Source organism: Columba livia, chromosome 2 (genome assembly GCF_036013475.1).
Source record: "Columba livia isolate bColLiv1 breed racing homer chromosome 2, bColLiv1.pat.W.v2, whole genome shotgun sequence".
Lineage (NCBI taxonomy): Eukaryota > Metazoa > Chordata > Aves > Columbiformes > Columbidae > Columba > Columba livia.
Window position 1 is genome coordinate 161,573,380 of NC_088603.1, and position 22,524 is coordinate 161,595,903.

Consider the following 22,524-nt stretch of genomic DNA (forward strand, 5'->3'; position numbering starts at 1 on the left):
CCTCCTGTCTGTCTGCGACTGCCTGAAAGGAGGTTGTAGTGAGGAAGGGATTCAGTCTCTTTTCCCAAGTACCAAGTGACAGGACAAGTGGAAATGGTCTTAAGTTGTGCCAGGGAGCATTTAGATTGGATATTAGGAAAATTTTCTTCCCAGAAAAGGGTTGTGCACAGCAGAGGAGATGACCACCTGGAGCCTGTTCAGGACCTGACGCTGGAGCAGGTGGGTGCACGCACAGGAGGTGTGACCCTGTAGGAAGCCTGTGTTGGACCACAGAGTTGGCATGACCTGTGAACCCGTGAGGAAAGTCTAAATACTAAATGATTCTTTGATTCTGCTCCTGGTAGAGCCGGAGAGTGATGCTTGGGAAGGAAGATGGTCAAGTTTGTGTTGTCACAGGGAGATCTCACCAGAGGCATGTTGAGGAGAGTGTTCTCGTGTCAAAATCTTTCTTTGGTCCAGTGATGGGCTTGTATCATGTTGTGGAAAAACCCCAGATTCTGGTCTGTGTTCTTGGTGGTATAGGGGGTGACATATTTCCTGGGAGAAGTCTTGTGGCCCTTTTCCCCCCTGTCCAGTTTGCTTCTTGAGCCCTGGCTTTGTGCTGGGTGAGGTTGGAAGAGCCTTGAGAGAAGAAAGTAAAGCGAGATGTCTCAGGCTGGGATGCAAGAGACCTTTATTGAGGAAACAAAAGAGTAAAAAGGCAGGAGCACCAAGTAGGCTGTGACAAGTATATGCTGCACGTAGGGTGACCATCAGCTGAGGTTGCTTCTGTGACATAGATCTTGCCAGAGCACCAAGATCTTCGTGGCTCCTTTAGAGGAAGAGCCATGGACAGCAGGTCCACGTGGCAAGAAGGGTCCAGAGGTGAGTCCACAATCCATGGCGTAGCTTCAATGCGGTAGGTGGTGTCCATCAGGGGTGGTGGCGAGGGCCCTTAGCAGATGTATCCAGCCCTTCTGCCACCAAAGCAGCCCAGGCCTCCAAAGCCATAGCCGTTGCCATAGCCAAAGGCCCCGGAGTTGATGGCAACTCCCTGGGCACTGAGTTCGTTGCCCACGGCAGCCGATGAGGAGGATCCGACGGCGGTGCTCTGGGGGTGGGAGGTGAGGATGGGTCCTGGCAGGGTGACCAGCACGGCGGGAGGCTGGATGAGGACACGGGAGTCCTGGCACTGCTGGGAACAGGGCTCGTTGCAGCTGTTGGCCAGCGGGGTGGGTCCCCAGGAGCGGCAGGCGTTGTAGCAGGCCATGTGTGTGGTGTGGAGGAGCCCTGGAAGGGACGAGAGGCTGTTGAGCAAGCGCAGGGGCGTGGGGGTGCGAGGAGCGGTATTGCAGGAGGGCGAGGGAGTGGGGAGGCTGGTGTGGGGCTGTGGGGAGCGTGGCGGTGGGGAGGCGTGAGGGCTGCTGAGGCTGGGGCAGAGCGTGCTGGAAGAGAGGGGCCAGGCGGGGCAGGAGAAGGAGGGGAAGGGGGTTGAGGCTCACCTTGTTGAGCGCGGAGGGAGGAGAAGGCGTCAGGAGAAGTGTGTGAGGGAGAGAGGCGCTGGGCCGGCTTTTATGCTGGTCCCCGAGGGGCGGGACAGCCTTTGCGCATGGCCACAATTTGCAGCCAGCAGCTGTCTGACACCACAGCCTGGCCAGGAATGAGGAGGGTGTGTTTTCCTTCCCGCAATGCTCCAATTTCTTGTTCTTGTCTTGAGGACGTGTCCGCTTGGCCCTGGCGTCAGCTTTGAAGTGCGAGCATTAGAGGCCAAAGACTTGGCGTTGCTGGCGCGTGTCAGGGCGGGCAAAGAACGCGGCCAGGGCGTAGCAGAGGTGGGGTGTCATCAGTGAGGTCATCCAATGGCACTCGTGTGGTTTGCAGGTGCGTTACGAAGAGGTGGCACCATTTCGTCCCATTTCTGGCGGGCTTGTGTGAGCTTGGATCTGTGCCCGGTGTTAGTGTTTGCACCTTCTATGGTGTTTGCTTGGCTTCTGCATTGCTGTCTTCTTGCTAAGCTTGTATTTAGGCCTCTCTTTTTGTCTTGAGTGTTGTCTGTGGGTATTTTAGTTCTTTCTCGCATGTAAGCTTTTAGCTGGATATACTTGTTTTACATGGAAAGTCTTCGGTAGCAAAGGAGGTACAGTGGTTGCTTCTCTGAGAAGTTTCCAGAAGCTTCCAGTTTGTTCAGTAGTGCCACTGACACCTGGTTTCCTTAGGGACTTTTTGCTGGCCATTTCAGAGCTAATCAGCCATGATGGTGTTACCCAAATGAGAATTTATTTAAGAAGGGGAAGAAAGACTGACTCTATAACTTGAAGAAAGAAATGAGAATATATGAGTCTAGGGACTCTAAGGTCAGAGAAGAAAGAGGGGCAGGAGGTGCCCCAGGCACCAGAGCAGAGATTCCCCTGCCTCCTGTGATAGATATCTTGGCTCATCACAGGTTGATCCCCTGTGGGCTGTAGAGGCCATGATGCTGGCAAAGTTAGATGTGTCTTTTTGCCCGTGACAGTGATCACTGAATGATCTTCTTCTCCTCAACTCAGGAGCCCTTTCTCATACTTTCTTTTTGCATCCAATTGAGGAGAGGGAGTGATAGAGCAGCTTGGTGGGCACCTGCCATCCAGCCAAAGTCATCTCAGCCCAGAGCCCCATCTTGCCAGCAGGGCAGGGTCACAGGCCTGTTGTCAAATGTGATGCTTATCTACAAGACAGGCTGGAAGGAGGATCTGGGAAACTACAGCTCTGTCAGTCCGACCTTGGTGCCATGGAAGGTCATGGACCTGGTCATGCTGAGTGCCATCACCTTCCATGCACAGGACAAGCAAGCAGGTGATCAGGCCCTGTCAGTATGTGTTTATGAAAGGCAGGTCCTACCTGACTAGCCTGATCTCCTTCTGTGACAGGGGGACCCGCTTAGTGGATGATGGAATGGCTGTGGATTTTGTCTACCAAGACTTTAGTAAGGCCTTTACATTATTTCCTCCGAAGAAAGTGGCTGCTCATGGCTTGCACGGTCATCCTCTACTCAGGCTAAACCACTGGCTGGATGGCTGAGCCTGAAGAGTTGTGGAGACTGGAGTTAAATCCATTCGGCAGCTGGTCACAAGCGGTGTTCACCAGGGCTACCTACTTGGGCCGTTTCTGTTTAATATCTTTCTCCGTGACCTGGATGAGGGGATCTATCGGGTGTGCCCTTTTTTGCAGACTTCACTAAGTGAGGTGGGAGTGTTGGGATACACCCTGGCCTGATGGGATCCACCCTAGTGTATGGAGGAAGCTGATGAAGGCGCTCACCAAGCCACTTTCCATCATTTCTTAGCAGTTCTGACTCACTGAGCAGGTCCCTGTTGACAGGGCATTGGCAAATGTAAGACTTATACAGAAGAAGGGCTGGAAGAAGGATTCGGGGAACTACAGTCCTGTCAGTCTGACCTCAGTGCCAGGGAAGGTTATGGAAGAGATAAGCTGAGTGCCATCACGCTGCACGCAGAGAACAAGCAGGAGATCAGGCCCAGTCAGCATGTGTTTGTGGAAGACAAGTTATGCCTGACTAACCTGATCTCCTGCCACGGCAAGATGACCTGCTTAGTGCATGAGGGAATGGCTGTAAAAGGTGTCTACATAGACGTCAGTAGAGACTTTACACTGTTTCTCCTAAAGAAAGTCTATCCTCATGGCTTAGAGGAGTATACTTTTCACCGGCTAAAACACTGGCTGGATCACTGGGCCCAAAGAGTTGTGGTGACTGGATTCAAATGCAGTTGGTGAACGCTCACAAGAGGGGTTCCCTGGGGCTCAGTACTGGGGCCAGTTCTGTTTGATATCTTTCTCTGTGGTTTGTACAAGGGGATGGAGTGCACCCTCAGTAAGTTTGCAGATGACATCAAGTTGGGCAGGAATGTTGATCTCCTGGCCAGTAAAAATGCTCTTAGAGAAGGATCTGGGTTGGCTGGATCAATGGTAAGATGGCAATTGTCTGAGGTTCAACAAGGGCAAGTGTCGGGTTCTGCATTTGCGTCACCACCACCCCAAGGAACACTAGAGGCTTGGTGGAAAACAGGCTGTAAAGCTGCCTGTTGGAAAAGGACCTGGGCTACTGGTGACCAGCTGGCAGAACATGAGCCAGCATGTGGCCAGGAAGGCCAACAGCATTCTGGCCTGTGTCATCACCAGTGTGGCCAGCAGGAGCAGGGCAGTGAGCATCCCCCTGTATTTGGTGCTGGTGAGGCTGCACCTAGAATCTGGCGTTCACTTTTGAGCCCGTCATGACAAGAAAGACCTTTGAGGAGCCGGAGGGGGTTCAGAGGAGGGCAACGAATCTGGTGAAGAATCTGGAGCACAAGTGGGATGGGGAGAAGCTGAGGGATCTGGGGGTGTTTTGCCAGGAGAACAGGAGGCTGAAGAGAGATCTTCTTTCTCTGTGCAACTGCCTGAAAGGAGGGTGTAGAGAGGAGGATGCTGTACTCTTCTCTCACGTAGCAAAAACTAAGAGGTGAAGAAGCTGTGCTGTTTCCTTGGAGGAGAAGGCAATGATTTTTCAGTGAGAGGGTGGTCAAACAGTGGAACTAGTTGCATAGTCAGATAGTGAAGCCTCCATCTTTGGGCATACTCAGCACCTCATTGGACGTTGCATGGACATCCCCATCGAGCTGACCATGCTTGAGCAGGTTGGTATGAAGGAGATGATCTCCAGAGGTTCCTTGTGCACTCGATGATTCTGTTTGCTGTGATGGGCAGCGAGTGGTGCTGAGGAAGTGATTTGGACAAGTAGCTGCTGCCACGGGGAGCGTGGGTGAGAGGCCAGGGTAGAAGTGCATGACACTTTCCAAGCCTTTTTCTTGAGTAAGTGAAGGGCTTGTATGACAGCCTGGAAGGCCACCAAATGCACATGGGTGATGTTCCTGAAGACTTACTTGCTAAGAGAAGTCTTGTGGCCATTTTCCACCCACCAGCATCCTGGCCCCTTGAGCCCTGTTTTGTTGCTCAGTCAGATTGGATGAACCATAGCAGAAGAAAGCAAGAGGAGGCATCTCAGGCTGGACTGCAAGAGAACTTTATTTGGGACCAAAAAGAGTGCAAAGGTAGGAGTACCAAATGGAAAACAGCAAGTCTGAGGTACAAAGAAAGAGGTGGGAGAAGAGGAGAAGATATTTTGACAAGGAATGAAGGCAGCCCAGGCTGGCCCCTTCCTTGCTTCTGTGCTTGCTGCCCGGAGAAGAGGAGCAATGGACAACAGGTCCACGTGCCTGAAAGGGCCTAGAGGTGTGTGTCCTCAATCCATGCCGTTGCTTCCAGGGTGTGTGTGGTTGGCGTCAGGGGTGTTGGCGAGGGCCCTTAGCAGATGTAGCGGCCCCTTCTGCCACCAAAGCAGCCCAGGCCTCCAAAGCCAGAGCCGTTGCCGTAGCCAAAGGCGCCGGAGTTGATGGCAACTCCCTGGGCACTGAGTTCGTTGCCCACGGCAGCCGATGAGGAGGATCCGACGGCGGTGCTCTGGGGGTGGGAGGTGAGGATGGGTCCTGGCAGGGTGACCACCACGGTGGAAGGCTGGATGAGGACATGGGAGTCCTGGCACTGCAGGGAACAGGGCTCGTTGCAGCTGTTGGCCAGCGGGGTGGGTCCGCAGGGGCGGCAGGCGTCGTAGCAGGCCATGTGTGTGGTGTGGAGGAGCCCTGGAAGGGACGAGAGGCTGTTGAGCAAGCGCAGGGGTGTGGGGGTGCGAGAAGCGGTGTTGCAGGAGGGCGAGGGAGTGGGGAGGCTGGTGTGGGGCTGTGGGGAGCGTGGCGGTGGGGAGGCGTGAGGGCTGCTGAGGCTGGGGTCAGAGCGTGCTGGAAGAGAGGGGCCAGGCGGGGCAGGAGAAGGAGGGGAAGGGGGTTGAGGCTCACCTTGTTGAGCGCGGAGGGAGGAGAAGGTGTCAGGAGAAGTGTGTGAGGGCGAGAGGCACTGGGCCGGCTTTTATGCTGGTCCCCGAGGGGCGGGACAGCCTTTGCGCATGGCGACAATTTGCAGCCAGCAGCTCTTTGATGCCACAGCCTGGCCAGGAATGAGGAGGGTGTGTTTTCCTTCCCACAATGCTCCAATTTCTTGTTGTTGTCTTGAGGACGTGTCCTCTTGGTCCTGGCGGCAGCTTTGAAGTGCGAGTATTAGAGGCTGAAGACTTGGCGTTGATGGTGTGTGTCAGGTCGATCACAGGACGTGGCCAAAGAGTAGGAGAGGTGGGGTGTCGTCACTGAGGTCATCCCATGGCACTCGTGTGGTTTGTAGTTGCATTGTGTGGATGGGGCCTCATTTCCTTGCAGAGCTGGAAGAGTGGTCTGGGCTTTGGAGCTGTTCTGGGCATGAGGGTCTGCCTCTTCCATGGTATTTGATCCCTCACCTGACTGCTGCCATCTCATTAAGCGTCTCATTAAGCCTGGCCTTTGATCTGGATTGTGCTCTCTGTGTGTTGGTGCCCTATTGCTTGTAAGCTTATAGCTGTGTGTATTAATTTTATGTAGCACAGATTTTTTAGCATATGGGCATCATGGTTTTCTTCTGTGAGAAATTACCAGAAGATTCCACCATGTGTGAGGGACATGCCCCGTATGCCAAAAGACAAGCTGGCAGGGAAGCAGACTGGCCTGGCCTTAACTGAGAGGTTTGGCTTGAACTGATGAGAAAAAAGAGAGTTTTTGATGTCTGCCAGATAAGACAAGATACTCAGGAGGAACACCAGGGTATTTTGATGTTATTCATTGGGGAAATTAGAAGGGCCAAAGCCCAACTAGAACCTAATCCAGCTCCTGCTATAGAAGACAATACAAACTTTTTTCGGTATATTTTTTGCAACAGAAGGAGAGCTAAGGAGAATCTCCAACTTGTAGTGGATTCAGGGAGCAACCCATTTACAATGGATGAGGAAAAGGCCTTAATGTCTTCTTTGTCTCAGTCTCTAAGCATAAAACTAGTTGTTCTCTGTGCACCCAGCTCCCTGAGCTGGAAGATGGGGATGGGGCATAGAACAAAGCACAGGAATCCAAGGGGAAATGGTTGGTGACGTGCTACACCACTTGGCCCACACAGGTGTATGGGGCCAGATTGGTTCTCCCCAGGAGTTGTGAGAGAGCTGGCTGAGATGCTCCCCAAGCCACTTTGCGTCGTATATCATCAGACCTGACTCTCTGGGGAGGTCCCCATTGACTGGAAGTCAGCAAATGTGGCACCCGTCTAGAAGAAGGACCGAAAAGAGGATATGGGGAATTACAGATCACAGTATCACAGTATCACAGTATGTTTGGGATTGGAAGGGACCTCAAAAGATCATCTAGTCCAATCCCCCTGCTGGAGCAGGAAAGCCTAGGTGAGGTCGCACATGAACATGTCCAGGCAGGTTTTGAATGTCTCCAGAGATGGAGACTCCACAACCTCCCTGGGGAGCCTGTTTCAGTGCTCTGTTACCCTCACTGAGAAGAAGTTTTTTCTCAAATTTAAGCGGAACCTCTTGTGTTCCAGCTTGATCCCATTACCCCTTGTCCTATCATTGTTGGCCAGCGAGAAGAGCCTGGCTCCATCCTCATGGCACTCACCCTTTATATATTTATAAACATTAATGAGGTCCCCCCTTAGTCTCCTCTTCTCCAAACTAAAGATGTGTCAGTTGGACCTTGTTGCTTTGTAAGGTCGTGGAAGAGATTATCCTGAGTGCCATCACATGGCAGGTACAGGACCAGCAGGTCATCAGACCTAGTCAGCATGGGTTTATGAAAGGCAGGTCCTTCTTGACCAACCTGATCTCTTGGTATGAACAAGGTTACCCACTTTATTGGATGAGGGAATGGCTGTGTATGCTGTGTAGTAAGATTTTGGTAAAGTCTTTGACATAATTTCTCCTGGAGAAAGTGTCTGCTCATGGCTCGGACAGGCGTAGTCTTCACTGGCTAAAACACTGGCTGGATGGCTATGTTCAAAGAGTTGTGATGACTGGAGTTAAATACAGTTGGTGGGCGCTCACAAGAGGGGTTCCCTGGGGCTCAGTACTGGGGCCGGTTCTGTTTGATATCTTTCTCCGTGATCTGGACAAGGGCATGGAGTGCACCCTTAGTACGTTTGCAGATGACATCAAGTTGGGCAGGAATGCTGATGTGCTGGACAGTAAGAAAGCTCTAGAAAAGGATCTGGGCTGGCTGGATCGATGATAAGCTGCCAATTGTTTGAGGTTCAACAAGGCCAAGTGTCGGGTTCTGCACTTGCATCACCACCACCCCACGGAACACCAGAGGCTTGGTGGAAGACAGGCTGTAAAGCTGCCTGTTCAAAAGGACCTGGGCTACTGGTGACCAGCTGGCAGAACATGAGCCAGCGTGTGGCCAGGTGGTCAGGAAGGCCAACAGCATTCTGGCCTGTGTCATCACAATTGTGACCAGCAGGAGCAGGGCAGTGAGCATCCCCCTGTATTTGGTGCTGGTGAGGCTGCACGCAGAATCTGGGGTTCGTTTTTGGGCCCCTAATGACAAGAAAGAGCTTGAGGTTCTGCAGCGAATTGAGAAAAGGGGAAGGAATCTTGTGAAAAGGCTGGAGCACAGTTGGGATGGGGAGCAGCTGAGGGAGTTGGAGGGTTCAATCTGGAGAACAGGAGGCTGAGGGGAGACCTTCTCGCTCTCTGCAACTGCCTGAAAGGAGGTTGTAGAGGGGCGGGTGTCGGTCTCTTCTCCCAACTGACAGAACTGGAGAAAGTGGCTTGAAGTTGCCCCAGGGGAGGTTTAGTGTGGCTATTAGGAAAAATGGCTTTTCCTGAAGGGTTTTGGGGCATTGGAACAGGCTGCCCAGGGCAGTGGTGGAGTCACCATCTCTGAAGGTGTGCAGAAGATGCGTAGATGTGGTGCTTGATGACAGGGGTTAGTGGTAGACTTGTGTTAGGTTAATAGTTGTAGACTATTGTTGGGTTAACAGCGGGACTTGTTGATCCAAAAACATGTTTATGATGGGAAAAAAACTACTTGAGAATAGTAACCGTAAGAGGGGAGGGAATAAATGTGGGAGACGAATCTCAAGAGACACCAAGATCAACGATGATGGAGGAGCGGGAGGTGCTCTAGGTTCTGGAGCAGAGATTGCCCTGCAGGCTGTGGTGAAGAACTGGGCTGAAGCAGGTTGTCCCGCTGCAGCTGATGGAGGTCCACAGTGCAGGAGATGTCCACAGTGCAGGAGATGTCCACACTGCAGGAGATGTCCACAGTGCAGGAGATGTCCACAGTGCAGGAGATAACCACGTGGAGCCTGTAGAGGACCTGATGCTGGAGCAGGTGGGTGCACCCACAGGAAATGTGATCCTGTAGGAAGCCTGTGTTGGACCACAGACTTGGCAGGACCTGTGAACCCGTGAGGAAAGTCTAAATACTAAATGATTCTGTGATTCTGCTCCTGGTGGAGCCGGAGAGTGATGCTGGGGAAGAAAGATGGTCAAGTGTGTGTTGTCATAGGGAGGTCTCACCAGAGGCATGTTGAGGAGAGTGTTCTCGTGTCAAAATCTTTCTGTGATCCAGTGATGGCCTTGTATAATTTTGTGGAAGACCCCCAGATTCCGGTCTGTGTTCTTGGTGGTATAGGGGTTGACATATTTCCTGGGACAGGTCTTGTGGCCCTTTTCCCCCCTATCCAGTTTGCTTCTTGAGCCAGCCCTGGCTTTGTGCTGGTTGAGGTTGGAAGAGCCTTGAGAGGTCTTGTTTCCCTTTTGCTCCCACCCTGATGGGCTACTGAGTCCTGTTTTTTCTTACGTGAAGTTGGACGAGCCGTGGGAGAAAAAGACAAAAGGCTGCATCTCAAGCTGGGATGAAGGAGAACTTTATTGACGGAGAAAAGTGAAAAGGCAGGAGTGCCAAGTGAAACAGCACAAGTCTGAGGTGCAAAGAAAGATGTGGGACTAGGGGAGAAGGACCATTCGCCACATCTGCAGGCAGCCCACGCTGGCCCCTTCCCTACTTCCATGCTTGGTGCTGTAAGAGGAGGAGCCAAGGACAGCAGGTCCATGTGCCAGGAAGAGCATAGAGGTACGTGTCCTCAATCCGTGCTGTGGCTTCCAGGGTGTTTGTGGCTGGCATCAGGGGTGGTGGCAAGAGCCCTTAGCAGATGTATCCACCCCTTCTACCATTGAAGCAGCCCCGGCCTCCGAAGCCACCCAGGCCTCCGAAGCCGTAGCCAAAGCTGCCGGAGTTGACAGCAACTCCCTGAGCGCCGAGTTCGTTGCCCACGGCAGCCGATGCGGAGGATCCAACGGCGGTGCTCTGGGGGTGGGAGGTGAGGATGGGTCCTGGCAGGGTGACCACCACGGTGGAAGGCTGGATGAGGACACGGGAGTCCTGGCACTGCAGGGAACAGGGCTCGTTGCAGCTGTTGGCCAGCGGGGTGGGTCCGCAGGGGCGGCAGGCGTCGTAGCAGGCCATGTGTGTGGTGTGGAGGGGCCCTGGAAGGGACGAGAGGCTGTTGAGCAAGCGCAGGGGTGTGGGGGTGCGAGGAGCGGTGTTGCAGGAGGGCGAGGGAGTGGGGAGGCTGGTGTGGGGCTGTGGGGAGCGTGGCGGTGGGGAGGCGTGAGGGCTGCTGAGGCTGGGGGCAGAGCGTGCTGGAAGAGAGGGGCCAGGCGGGGCAGGAGAAGGAGGGGAAGGGGGTTGAGGCTCACCTTGTTGAGCGCGGAGGGAGGAGAAGGTGTCAGGAGAAGTGTGTGAGGGCGAGAGGCGCTGGGCCGGCTTTTATGCTGGTCCCCGAGGGGCGGGACAGCCTTTGCGCATGGCGGCATTTTGCAGCCAGCAGCTCTTTGATGCCACAGCCTGGCCAGGAATGAGGAGGGTGTGTTTTCCTTCCCACAATGCTCCAATTTCTTGTTGATGTCTTGAGGACGTGTCCCCTTGGTCCTGGCGGCAGCTTTGAAGTGCGAGTATTAGAGGCTGAAGACTTGGCATTGTTGGTGTGTGTCAGGTCGATCACAGGACGCGGCCAAAGAGTAGGAGAGGTGGGGTGTCGTCAGTGAGGTCATCCCATGGCACTCGTGTGGTTTGTAGTTGCATTGTGTGGATGGGTCCTCATTTCCTTGCAGAGCTGGAAGAGTGGTCTGGGCTTTGGAGCTGTTCTGGGCATGAGGGTCTGCCTCTTCCACGGTGTTTGATCCCTCACCTGACTGCTGCCATCTCATTAAGCGTCTCATTAGGCCTGGCCTTTGGTCTGGATTGTACTCTGCGGGTGTGTTGGATGCCACAGGCTGGCCAGGAGTGAGCAGGGTGTGTTTTTCTTCATGCAACATTCCAGTTTCTTGTTCTTGTTTTGAGGACTTGTCCTCTTGACCCTGGCAGCAGCTTTGAAGTCCGTGAATTAGGTAGGGGCCATAAGCTTGACGTTGATTGCACATGTCAGAGTGACAGAGGACGCGGCCAGAGCGTAGGAGGGGTGGGGTGTCGTCAGTGAGCTCATCCCATGGCATCCATGTAGTTTGCGGGTGCTTTGTGATGAGGGACCCCTTTCGTCACAGACCTTGCAGGCCGGTCTGGGCTTCGGAGCTGATCCAGGATTGAAATATTGCCTCTGGATGGTGTTTCATCCCAGCCTTCTTTGCTTCCATCTCACTAAGCCTTTCCTTCCACGCTTGTTGAGCTCTTTGCGTGTCTTGGTGTGTGCTTTCCTCATGAGCTGGGTGTGCAGGGTTCATGTGTCAAGGTTTTAGCAGGGAAGGAGCTACACAGTTGGAAGCTGGGACGAGGTTCCAGAAGTTTCCTCATGTTTAATAGACAGTGTCTGTGTGTAGCAGATGAGCTGGCAGGGAAGAAGACCAGCCTGGCTGAAGGGAGAGGTTTGGTTGGAACTCAGGATACAAACACGAGAAAGGTAGGAATTCTGGAAGAAGGTGCAGGGTACTCAGGCGCTTTGCAAGGATGTTGAGAGGTTATGCAGGCAGCACATTAGAATTCCCAAAGCCCATCTAGATGTTGATCTGCCACTTCATAAAACACATTAAAAATGTTTCTGTACATACATGATCAGCAACAGAGCGCTAAGGAGAATTTCCCTCATTTATTTGCCGCAGGAAGAAAACACAGAGTCAAAAGATGAGGAAAATGCTTAGTGCCCTCATTGCCTCAGTCTTTAATTGCAAAACCTGTTGTTCTCTGAAGGGATTGATGACAAAGACTTGTGATGCAGGTGAGCCAAAAGACTCTTTATTTAGGCAAGGCGCTTACACATATAGCTAGTCGCTGTTGTACACACGTTTAACTTTCTGTGTTGATTTGCTTACGCTAGATGTTCACGCGTTTAAAATTATCATGTGATTGGTTTACTTGAGCTTGCAGGCACTCTGGCAATTTGGCTAACACATTGTAAATGTTTTTTCTTGTACAAAAACATTCTGGTTCCTCATTCCATTTTGGTCAAGGTCGTTCCAGTAACTCAAGGTGACTCTCTGTAAGACCTTCCACAGTTCTCTGGCTGCTCAGCCCCCTGAGCTGGAAGACAGGGATGAGGAGCAGAATGAAGTGCCAGAATCCAAGGGGAAATGGTTGATGACCTGCTACACCAGTTGGACATGGGACCAGATGGTATCCAGCCAAGGGTATTGAGGGACCTGGCGGACATGCTCACCAAGCCACTTGACATCATTTCTCAGCAGTCCTGGCTCACCTGGGAAGTCTCAGTTGACTGGAGGATGGCAAATGTGAGGCATTTCTGCAAGAAGGGCTGGGAGGAGTATGTGAGAAATCACAGCCCTTTCACTCTGAGCTTGCTGCCAGGCAAGGTCTTGGAGCAGATCATGCTGAGTGTCATCATACCACACATACAAGACAACCCAGGAGGTGATCAGGCCCAGTCTGCGTATGGTTATGAAAGGCAGGTCGAGCCTGACTAACCTGATCTCTTCTATGACAAGAAGACCCACTTGGTGGGTGAAGGAATTGCTGTGAATTTTATCTACCAAGACTTTAGTAAAGCCTTTGATACTGCTTCTCCCAGAGAATGTGGATGCTCCTGGCTTGGACAGCCTTAGTCTTGGATGGCTGAAAAATTAGCTGGATGGCTAGAACCAAAGGTTTATGGGGACTGGAGTAAAATCCAGTTGGTGGGGACTCACAAGGGGTATTCCCCAGGGCTCATTCCATGGCACAGTTGTGTTTAATATCTTTCTTCTTGATCTGGTTGAGGGAATTGAGTGCACCCTCAGTACATGTGCAGATGACATCAAGTTAGGCAGGAGCGTTGACCCACTTGGGACTATGAAGGCTCTAGAGATGGCCCTGCACAGTCTAGATCAATGGGCTGAGACCAGTTGCATGAAGTTCAGCAAGGCTAAGTGTCGGGTCCTGCACTTGATTCACCACAACCCCATGAAGGCTCCAAGCTTGTGGAAGAGCGGCTGGAAAGCTGCCCGGTGGTCAAGGACCTGGGGATGTGGGTCGACAGTGGCTGAACATGAGCCAGTGTGTGTGGCCGTGACGGCCACCGGCGTCCTGGCTTGTGTCAGCACTGGTGTGTCCAGCAGGAGCAGGACAGTGACCATCCCCTATTCTTGGCACTGGTGAGGCCACACCTTGAATCGTGGGTGCAGTTTTGGGCCCTTGACAAAAAGAAAGATGTCCAGGTTCCTAAGCAATTTCAGAGAAGGGGAATGGATCTTGTGAAAAGTTGGGAGCACAGGTGTGATGGAGGACCCACTTTGCGACCTGGGGGCGTATAGCCTGGAGAAAAGTGAGGGGAGACCTTCTGGCTCTCTGCAACTACCTGAAAGGAGGATGTAGTGAGGAAGGGATTCAGTCTCTTTTCCCAAGTACCAAGTGACAGGACAAGAGGAAATGGCCTTAAGTTGTGCCAGGGAGTGTTTAGATTGGATATTAGGAAAATTTTCTTCCCAGAAAAGGGTTGTCCACAGTGGAGGAGATGACCACCTGGAGCCCGTAGAGGACCTGACGCTGGAGCAGGTGGGTGCACGCACAGGAGGTGTGATAGTGTAGGAAGCCTGTGTTGGACCACAGAATTGGCAGGACCTCTGAAACCATGAGGAAAGTCTAAATACTAAATTATTGTGTGATTCTGCTCCTAGTAGAGCCGGAGAGTCATGGTGGGGAAGAAGGATGGTCAAGTGTGTGTTGTCATAGGGAGGTTTTACCAGAGGCATGTTGAGGAGAGTGTTCTTGTGTCAAAGTCTTTCTTTGATTCTGTGACGGGCTTGTATCATGTTCTAGAAGACCCCCAGATTCTGGTCTGTTTTTGCTGGTATAGGCGGTGACATATTTCCTGGGACAGGTCTTGTTACCCTTTTCCCCCCTATCCAATTTGCTTCTTGAGCCCTGGCTTTGTGCTGGGTGGGGTTGGAAGAGCCTTGAGAGAAGAAAGTAAAGCGAGACGTCTCAGGCTGGGATGCAGGAGAACTTTATTGACGAAAAAGAATAGTGAAAAGGCAGGAGCACCAAGAACACAGTGACAAATATAAGCTGCACGTAGGGCAACCATCAGCTGAGGTTGCTTCTGTGACACAGCTCTTGCCAGAGCACCAAGATCTTCATGGCTCCTTTAGAAGAGGAGCCATGGACAGCAGGTCCACATGCCAAGAAGGGTCCAGAGGTGAATCCACGATTCATGCCGTATCTTCAAAGCGGTGGCTGGCGTATATCAGGGTTGGTGGCGAGAGCCCTTAGCAGATGTATCCACCCCTTCTGCCGGCGAAGCTGCCCAGGCCCCCGAAGCCGTAACCAAAGCTGCCAGAGTTGATGGCAACTCCCTGAGCGCCGAGTTCGTTGCCCACGGCAGCCGATGCGGAGGATCCGACGGCGGTGCTCTGGGGGTGGGAGGTGAGGATGGGTCCTGGCAGGGTGACCACCACGGCGGGAGGCTGGATGACGACGCGGGAGTCCTGGCACTGCAGGGAACAGGGCTCGTTGCAGCTGTTGGCCAGCGGGGTGGGTCCGCAGGGGCGGCAGACGTCGTAGCAGGCCATGTGTGTGGTGTGGAGGAGCCCTGGAAGGGACGAGAGGCTGTTGAGCAAGCGCAGGGGCGTGGGGGTGCGAGGAGCGGTATTGCAGGAGGGCGAGGGAGTGGGGAGGCTGGTGTGGGGCTGTGGGGAGCGTGGCGGTGGGGAGGCGTGAGGGCTGCTGAGGCTGGGGCAGAGCGTGCTGGAAGAGAGGGGCCAGGCGGGGCAGGAGAAGGAGGGGAAGGGGGTTGAGGCTCACCTTGTTGAGCGCGGAGGGAGGAGAAGGCGTCAGGAGAAGTGTGTGAGGGAGAGAGGCGCTGGGCCGGCTTTTATGCTGGTCCCCGAGGGGCGGAACAGCCTTTGCGCATGGCGACAATTTGCAGCCAGCAGCTGTCTGATGCCACAGCCTGGCCAGGAATGAGGAGGGTGTGTTTTCCTTCCCGCAATGCTCCAATTTCTTGTTCTTGTCTTGAGGACATGTCCACTTGGCCCTGGCAGCACCTTTGAAGTCCGTGAATTAGAGGCCATAAGCTTGATGTTGATTGCACATGTCAGAGTGACAGAGGACGCGGCGAGAACGTAGGAGGGGTGGCGTGTCGTCAGTGAGCTCATCCCATGGCATCCATGTAGTTTGCGGGTGCTTTGTGATGAGGGACCCCTTTCGTCACAGACCTTGCAGGCTGGTCTGGGCTTCGGAGCTGATCCAGGATTGAAATATTGCCTCTGGATGGTGTTTCATCCCAGCCTTCTTTGCTTCCATCTCACTAAGCCTTTCCTTCCACGCTTGTTGTGCTCTTTGCGTGTCTTGGTGTGTGCTTTCCTCATGAGCTGGGTGTGCAGGGTTCATGTGTCAAGGTTTTAGCAGGGAAGGAGCTACACAGTTGGAAGCTGTGACGAGGTTCCAGAAGTTTCCTCATGTTTAATAGACAGTGTCTGTGTGTAGCAGATGAGCTGGCAGGGAAGAAGACCAGCCTGGCTGAAGAGAGAGGTTTGGTTGGAACTCAGGATACAAACAAGAGAAAGGTAGGAATTCTGGAAGAAGGTGCAGGGTACTCAGGCGCTTTGCAAGGATGTTGAGAGGTTATGCAGGCAGCACATTAGAATTCCCAAAGCCCATCTAGATGTTGATCTGCCACTTTATAAAACACATTAAAAATGTTTCTGTACATACATGATCAGCAACAGAGCGCTAAGGAGAATTTCCCTCATTTATTTGCCGCAGGAAGAAAACACAGAGACAAAAGATGAGGAAAATGCTTAGTGCCCTCATTGCCTCAGTCTTTAATTGCAAAACCTGTTGTTCTCTGAAGGGATTGATGACAAAGACTTGTGATGCAGGTGAGCCAAAAGACTCTTTATTTAGGCAAGGCGCTTACACATATAGCTAGTCGCTGTTGTACACGCGTTTAACTTTCTGTGTTGATTTGCTTACGCTAGATGTAAGATAATGGGGCCAGATGGGTTCTAGCCAGGAGCTGTGAGCGAGCTCTGGTCGTGCTCCCTAAACCACTTCCCATCTTTTCTCAGCACTCCTGGCTCACCAGGGAAGTCCCAGTTGACTGGAGGTTGGCGAATGTGATGCTTATCTACAAGAAAGACTGGAACGAGGATCTAGGAAACTACAGCTCCTTGGTGCCATGGAAGGTCATGGAGCTGGTCATGCTGAGTGCCATCACCTTCCATGTACAGGACAAGCAAGCAGGTGATCAGGTCCTGTCAGTATGTGTTTATGCAAGGCAGGTCCTGTCTGACTAACCTGATCTCCTTCTGTGACAAGGGGACCCGCTTAGTGGATGATGGAATGGCTGTGGATTTTGTCTACCAAGACTTTAGTAAGGCCTTTACATTATTTCCTCCGAAGAAAGTGGCTGCTCATGGCTTGCACGATCATCCTCTCCTCAGGCTAAACCACTGGCTGGATGGCTGAGCCTGAAGAGTTGTGGAGAGTGGACTTAAAGCCAGTCGGCAGCTGGTCACAAGGGGTGTTCACCAGGGCTACCTACTTGGGGCATTTCTGTTGAAATGTTGAAATCTCAGTGATCTGGATGAGGGGATCTATCAGGTGTGCCCTTTTTTGCAGACTCCACTAAGTGAGGTGGGAGTGTTGATCTGCTGGAGGGTAGGAAGGCTCTACAGAGGCCCCTGGACAGGCTGGATGAATGGGTCGAGACCAGTTGCATGAGATTCAACAAGGCCAAGTTCCGAACCCTGCACTTGGGTCACCACAACCCCGTGAAAGCTACAGGCTTGGGAAAGAGTGGCTGGAAAGCTGCCTGGCTGTGGTTTGTGGATGCGTTGGGAAGCGGGGACCCTTTTCCTCGCTGCCCTGGCAGCCTGGTCGTGGCTTTGCAGTGTTCTCAGGCATGAGGGCTCCTGGTTGTACCATAGTCACTCCCTCCTGCCTGTCAACTTGCTATGCCTGTCTTTAGGCCTGACCTTTCATGTTGGGTGTGCTCTGTGGGTGTGTTGGTGAGCCTGTGTCTTGGAACATTGTAGCTTACTGTGGTGGGTTTCCATGGCAAGGTTTCAGCTCCCAAGGGACTACGTGCTTGGCTTCTGTGAGGTTCCAGAAGCTTCCTGCATGTTAGATAGAGAGTCTCCATGTGCCAAAAGATGAGCCAGCGGGGAGTATGGTGGGCTGGGCTGTACAGAGAACATTAGCTGAGAATCAGGAAATAAAAGATACTTTATGAGCTTTGAAAGAAAGGGCAGGCCGCTCAGGAGGACCAAAAGGATGTTGTGAGGATATTTATCGAGAAAACTGTAAATGCCGAAGTCCAGCTGGAATTTAGTCGCTTTAGTGACGTAAAAGACAATAGATACAGTTGGTTCACAGAAATTAGAATCAAAAAGCAGGCTAAACAAAATCTCCTTTCTTTAGTGGAAGCAGAGGGAAACAGTATGACAAAGGATGAGTAAAATGTCTTAGTGCCTTTTTTGCCTCAGACTTTAATTGTAAAAGGAGTAGTTTTCCAGTTACGCAGCTCCGTGGGGTGGAAGACAGGGAGGGGGAGGCGAACGAAGCCCCAGGAATCTAAGGGAAATGGTTAGTGACCTGCCTCACCAGTTAGACCCACACAAGTCTATGGGGCCTGATGGGATCCACCCAAGTGGTGCTCACCAAGCCACTTTCTGTCATTTATCAGCAGTTCTGACTCACCAGGGAGGTCCCCATTGACGGGACATTGGCAAATGTGAAACTTATATAGAAGAAGGGCTGGAAGAAGGATCCAAGGAACTACAGTCCTGTCAGTCTGACCTCAGTGCCAGGGAAGGTTATGGAAAAGATAAGCTGAGTGCCATCACACTGCATGCAGAGTACAAGCAGGAGATCAGGCCCAGTCAGCATGTGTTTATGGAAGACAAGTTGTGCCTGACTAACCTGATCTCCTGCCACGGCAAGATGACCTGCTTAGTGCATGAGGGAATGGCTGTACAAGTTGTCTACCTGGACTTTAGACCGTTTCTCCTGGAGAAAGAGTCTTTTCATGGCTTATACAGGTGTACTCTTCACTGGCTAAAACACTGGCTGGATGGGTGAACCCAAAGAGTTGTGATGACTGGAGTTAAATGCAGTTGGGGCCGCTTACAAGAGGGGTTCCCCAGGGCTCAGTACTGGGGCCAGTTCTGTTTAATATCTTTGTCCATGATCTGGACAAGGGGATGGAGTGCACTCTCAGTACGTTTGCAGATGACATCAAGTTGGGCGGGAAGGTTGATCTGCTGGGCAGTAAGAATATTCTAGAGAAGGATCTGGGCAGGCTGGATCGATGATAAGATGGTAATTGTCTGAGGTTCAACAAGGCCAAGTGTTGGGTTCTGCACTTGTGTCACCACCACCCCAAGGAACACTAGAGGCTTGGTGGAAGACAGTTTGTAAAGCTGCCTGTTGGAAAAGGACCTGGGCTACTGGTGACCAGCTGGCAGAACATGAGCCAGCGTGTGGCCGGGAAGGCCAACAGCATTCTGGCCTGTTTCATCACCAGTGTGGCCAGCAGGAGCAGGGCAGTGAGCATCCCCCTGTATTTGGTGCTGGTGAGGCTGCACCTAGAATCTGGCGTTCACTTTTGAGCCCGTCATGACAAGAAAGACCTTTGAGGAGCCGGAGGGGGTTCAGAGGAGGGCAACGAATCTGGTGAAGAATCTGGAGCACAAGTGGGATGGGGAGAAGCTGAGGGATCTGGGGGTGTTTTGCCAGGAGAACAGGAGGCTGAAGAGAGATCTTCTTTCTCTGTGCAACTGCCTGAAAGGAGGGTGTAGAGAGGAGGATGTTGTACTCTTCTCTCACGTAGCAAAAACTAAGAGGTGAAGAAGCTGTGCTGTTTCCTTGGAGGAGAAGGCAATGATTTTTCAGTGACAGGGTGGTCAAACAGTGGAACTAGTTGCATAGTCAGATAGTGAAACCTCCATCTTTGGGCATACTCAGCACCTCATTGGACGTTGCATGGACATCCCCATCGAGCGGGTTGGTATGAAGGAGATGATCTCCAGAGGTTCCTTGTGCACTCGATGATTCTGTTTGCTGTGATGGGCAGCGAGTGGTGCTGAGGAAGTGATTTGGACATGACACTTTCCAAGCCTTTTCCTTGGGTAAGTGAAGGGCTTGTATGACAGCCTGGAAGGCCACCAAATGCACATGGGTGATGTTCCTGAAGACTTACTTGCTAAGAGAAGTCTTGTGGCCATTTTCCACCCACCAGCATCCTGGCCCCTTGAGCCCTGCTTTGTTGCTCAGTCAGATTGGATGAACCATAGCAGAAGAAAGCAAGAGGAGTCATCTCAGGCTGGACTGCAAGAGAACTTTATTTGGGACCAAAAAGAGTGCAAAGGTAGGAGTACCAAGTGGAAAACAGCAAGTCTGAGGTACAAAGAAAGAGGTGGGAGAAGAGGAGAAGATATTTTGACAAGGAATGAAGGCAGCCCAGGCTGGCCCCTTCCTTGCTTCTGTGCTTGCTGCCCGGAGAAGAGGAGCAGTGGACAGCAGGTCCGTGTGCCTGAAAGGGCCTAGAGGTGTGTGTCCTCAATCCATGCCGTTGCTTCCAGGGTGTGTGTGGTTGGCGTCAGGGGTGTTGGCAAGGGCCCTTAGCAGATGTAGCGGCCCCTTCTGCCACCAAAGCAGCCCAGGCCTCCAAAGCCATAGCCATTGCCGTAGCCAAAGGCGCCGGAGTTGATGGCAACTCCCTGGGCACTGAGTTCGTTGCCCACGGCAGCAGATGAGGAGGATCCGACGGCGGTGCTCTGGGGGTGGGAGGTGAGGATGGGTCCTGGCAGGGTGACCACCACGGTGGAAGGCTGGATGAGGACGCGGGAGTCCTGGCACTGCAGGGAACAGGGCTCGTTGCAGCTGTTGGCCAGCGGGGTGGGTCCGCAGGGGCGGCAGGCGTCGTAGCAGGCCATGTGTGTGGTGTGGAGGAGCCCTGGAAGGGACGAGAGGCTGTTGAGCAAGCGCAGGGGTGTGGGGGTGCGAGGAGCGGTGTTGCAGGAGGGTGAGGGAGTGGGGAGGCTGGTGTGGGGCTGTGGGGAGCGTGGCGGTGGGGAGGCGTGAGGGCTGCTGAGGCTGGGGCAGAGCGTGCTGGAAGAGAGGGGCCAGGCGGGGCAGGAGAAGGAGGGGAAGGGGGTTGAGGCTCACCTTGTTGAGCACGGAGCGTGGAGAAGGCGTCAGGAGAAGTGTGTGAGGGAGAGAGGCGCTGGGCCGGCTTTTATGCTGGTCCCGAGGGGCGGGACAGCCTTTGAGCGTGGTGGCATTTTGCAGCCAGCAGCTGTTTGATGCCACAGGCTGGCCAGGAATTAGGAAGGTGTGTTTTCCTTTCCGCAATGCTCCAATTTCTTGTTTTTGTCTTCAGGACGTGTCCACTTGGCCCTTTCGGCAGCTTTGAAGTGTGAGCATTAGAGGCCGAAGTGTTGGCATTGATGGCGCATGTTCGGTGGGCAGAGTATGAGGCCAGAGCGTCGGAGAGGTGCGGTGTCATCAGTGAGCTCATCCCATGGCACTGGTGTGGTTTGCAGGTGCACTGTGAGCAGGGGGCCGGATTTCCTTGTAGCTCTGTCAGGCTGGTCTGGGCTTTGGAGCTGTGCCAGGCTTGAGGACCTGCCTCCTATATGGTGTTCGGTTTCTCTTTGCTAATATGTCTCTAAGCCTGTCTTTAGGCCTGGCTTCCTGATTGGGTTTACTTTGTGCATGCCTTGGTGCCCTTCCTTCATTTCAGCTTGTAGCTGGGTGGATTCGTTATACTTCGCAAAGTTTTGGAGCAAGGGAGCTGCAGGGGTGGTTTCTGAGATGACTTTCCAGAACATTCTGTCACGTTCGAAAGAGAGTCTGCATGTGTGAAAATATGAAGCTGTGGGGAATAAGACCATCCTGACTAAACAGAGAACGTTAGCTGGATCTCGGGATAACAATGAGAGGTTATGACTTTTACAGGAAGGGGCAGATAACTCAGGAGGACTACAGGGATGTCATGATGTTGTGCAGGGAGAAAATTAGAATTGCAGAAGTGCTACTACAACATAATCTGGGTACTGTTGCAAAATACAATAAAATGATTCTAGACATACATTATCAACAAAAGGAGGGCTAATGAGAATCTCCATCTTTTACTGGATGTGGCGGCAATCGCAGCGCAAAGGATGAGGAAAATGCTTTAATGCTTTCTTCGCCTCAGTCTTTCTAATAAGACCAGTTATTCTCTGGATACCAAGCCTCTGATGTAGAAGACAGGGAGCAGAATGAAGCCCCCAGAATCCAAGGGGAAGTGGTTGGAAACCTCCTAAACCAGTTGGACACTCACAAATGTATGGGGCCTGATGGGATCCAGCCAAGGGTACTGAGACAGCTGGCGGAGGCGCTCACCAAGCCACTTTGCATCATTTATCTGCAGTCCTGGCTCACCAGGGAGGTCCTGCTTGGCTGGAGGTTGGCAAATGTGCTGCTTATATAAGATGAAGGGACAGAAGGAGGATCTGGGGATCTGCAGACCTGTCAGTCTGACCTTGGTACCAGGGAAGGTCATGGAGCAGATCATGTTGAGTGACATCACACTGCATGTACGGGACAAGCAGGCGATCAGGCCCAGTCAGGATGGGGTGATGAAAGGCAGGTCCTGCTTGAGCAACCTGATCTCCTTCTCTGACAAGGTGACCCACTTAGTGGATGAGAGAATGGCTGTGGATGTTGTCCACCTGGACTTTATTAAAGCCTTTGACAGTGATTCAACTGGAGAAAGTGGCTGCTCATGGCTTGGACAGGTGTATCCTTCTCTGGCAAAAAACCTGGCTGGATGGCTGGGCCCAAATAGCTGTGGTGACTGGAGTTAAATCCAGTTGGTGGCTGCTTCCAAGTGGTGTTCCCCAGGGCTCAGTACTGGGGCCAGTTCTGTTTAAAATCTGTCTCCATGGTCTGATGAGGGGATCAAGTGGACCCTCGGTAAGCGTAGCCTGGAGAAAGGGAGGCAGAGGGGAGACCATCTCGCTCTCTACAACTATCTGAAAGGAGGTTTTAGGGAGGTAGGTGTCAGTGTCTTCCCCAAGGAATAAGCATCAGGACAAGAGAAAATGGCCTCAAGCTGCACCAGGGGAGATTTACATTGGATATTAGGGAAATTTATTCACCGAAAGTGTTGTGAAGC

At 52.6% G+C, this 22,524-nt stretch overlaps 4 protein-coding genes across 4 annotated transcripts; all 4 read right to left on the reverse strand.

The window, feature by feature from the left end:
• Window positions 1-680: 680 nt before the first annotated feature.
• LOC135578622 (uncharacterized) lies at window positions 681-10,661 on the reverse strand. The gene is made up of 3 exons (XM_065053518.1): window positions 10,631-10,661; window positions 10,079-10,417; window positions 681-1,269 (listed from the first exon to the last, which is right to left on the reverse strand). The coding sequence occupies exons 2-3, from the start codon at window positions 10,395-10,397 to the stop codon at window positions 935-937; spliced, it is 654 nt and encodes a 217-aa protein (XP_064909590.1). The 5' UTR covers window positions 10,398-10,417; window positions 10,631-10,661; the 3' UTR covers window positions 681-934.
• LOC135578720 (feather keratin 1-like) lies at window positions 5,020-5,674 on the reverse strand. Its single transcript, XM_065054635.1, has one exon. The coding sequence runs from the start codon at window positions 5,629-5,631 to the stop codon at window positions 5,317-5,319; it is 315 nt and encodes a 104-aa protein (XP_064910707.1). The 5' UTR covers window positions 5,632-5,674; the 3' UTR covers window positions 5,020-5,316.
• Window positions 10,662-14,623: 3,962 nt separating the features above from the next.
• Window positions 14,624-14,926, reverse strand: LOC135578623 (feather keratin 1-like). The gene has a single exon (XM_065053519.1). It carries the CDS (start codon window positions 14,924-14,926, stop codon window positions 14,624-14,626), a length of 303 nt encoding a protein of 100 aa, XP_064909591.1.
• A 4,758-nt stretch (window positions 14,927-19,684) lies between these two features.
• LOC135578721 (feather keratin-like) lies at window positions 19,685-20,559 on the reverse strand. Its single transcript, XM_065054636.1, has 2 exons — window positions 20,529-20,559; window positions 19,685-20,316 (listed from the first exon to the last, which is right to left on the reverse strand). The coding sequence occupies exon 2, from the start codon at window positions 20,294-20,296 to the stop codon at window positions 19,982-19,984; it is 315 nt and encodes a 104-aa protein (XP_064910708.1). The 5' UTR covers window positions 20,297-20,316; window positions 20,529-20,559; the 3' UTR covers window positions 19,685-19,981.
• Window positions 20,560-22,524: the final 1,965 nt, after the last annotated feature.

What these genes read in the sequence shown, in the direction of transcription:
- LOC135578720 (XM_065054635.1), bottom strand. Translation starts at nt 5,631, where the DNA reads ATGGCCTGCTACGACGCCTGCCGCCCCTGCGGACCCACCCCGCTGGCC.
- LOC135578622 (XM_065053518.1), bottom strand. Translation starts at nt 10,397, where the DNA reads ATGGCCTGCTACGACGCCTGCCGCCCCTGCGGACCCACCCCGCTGGCC. An exon ending in AAGGGGTGGATACATCTGCT is followed by an intron (nt 1,270 to 10,078) that starts AAGGGCTCTTGC and finishes CGTCCCTTCCAG; the next exon opens with GGCTCCTCCACACCACACAC.
- LOC135578721 (XM_065054636.1), bottom strand. Translation starts at nt 20,296, where the DNA reads ATGGCCTGCTACGACGCCTGCCGCCCCTGCGGACCCACCCCGCTGGCC.
- LOC135578623 (XM_065053519.1), bottom strand. Translation starts at nt 14,926, where the DNA reads ATGGCCTGCTACGACGTCTGCCGCCCCTGCGGACCCACCCCGCTGGCC.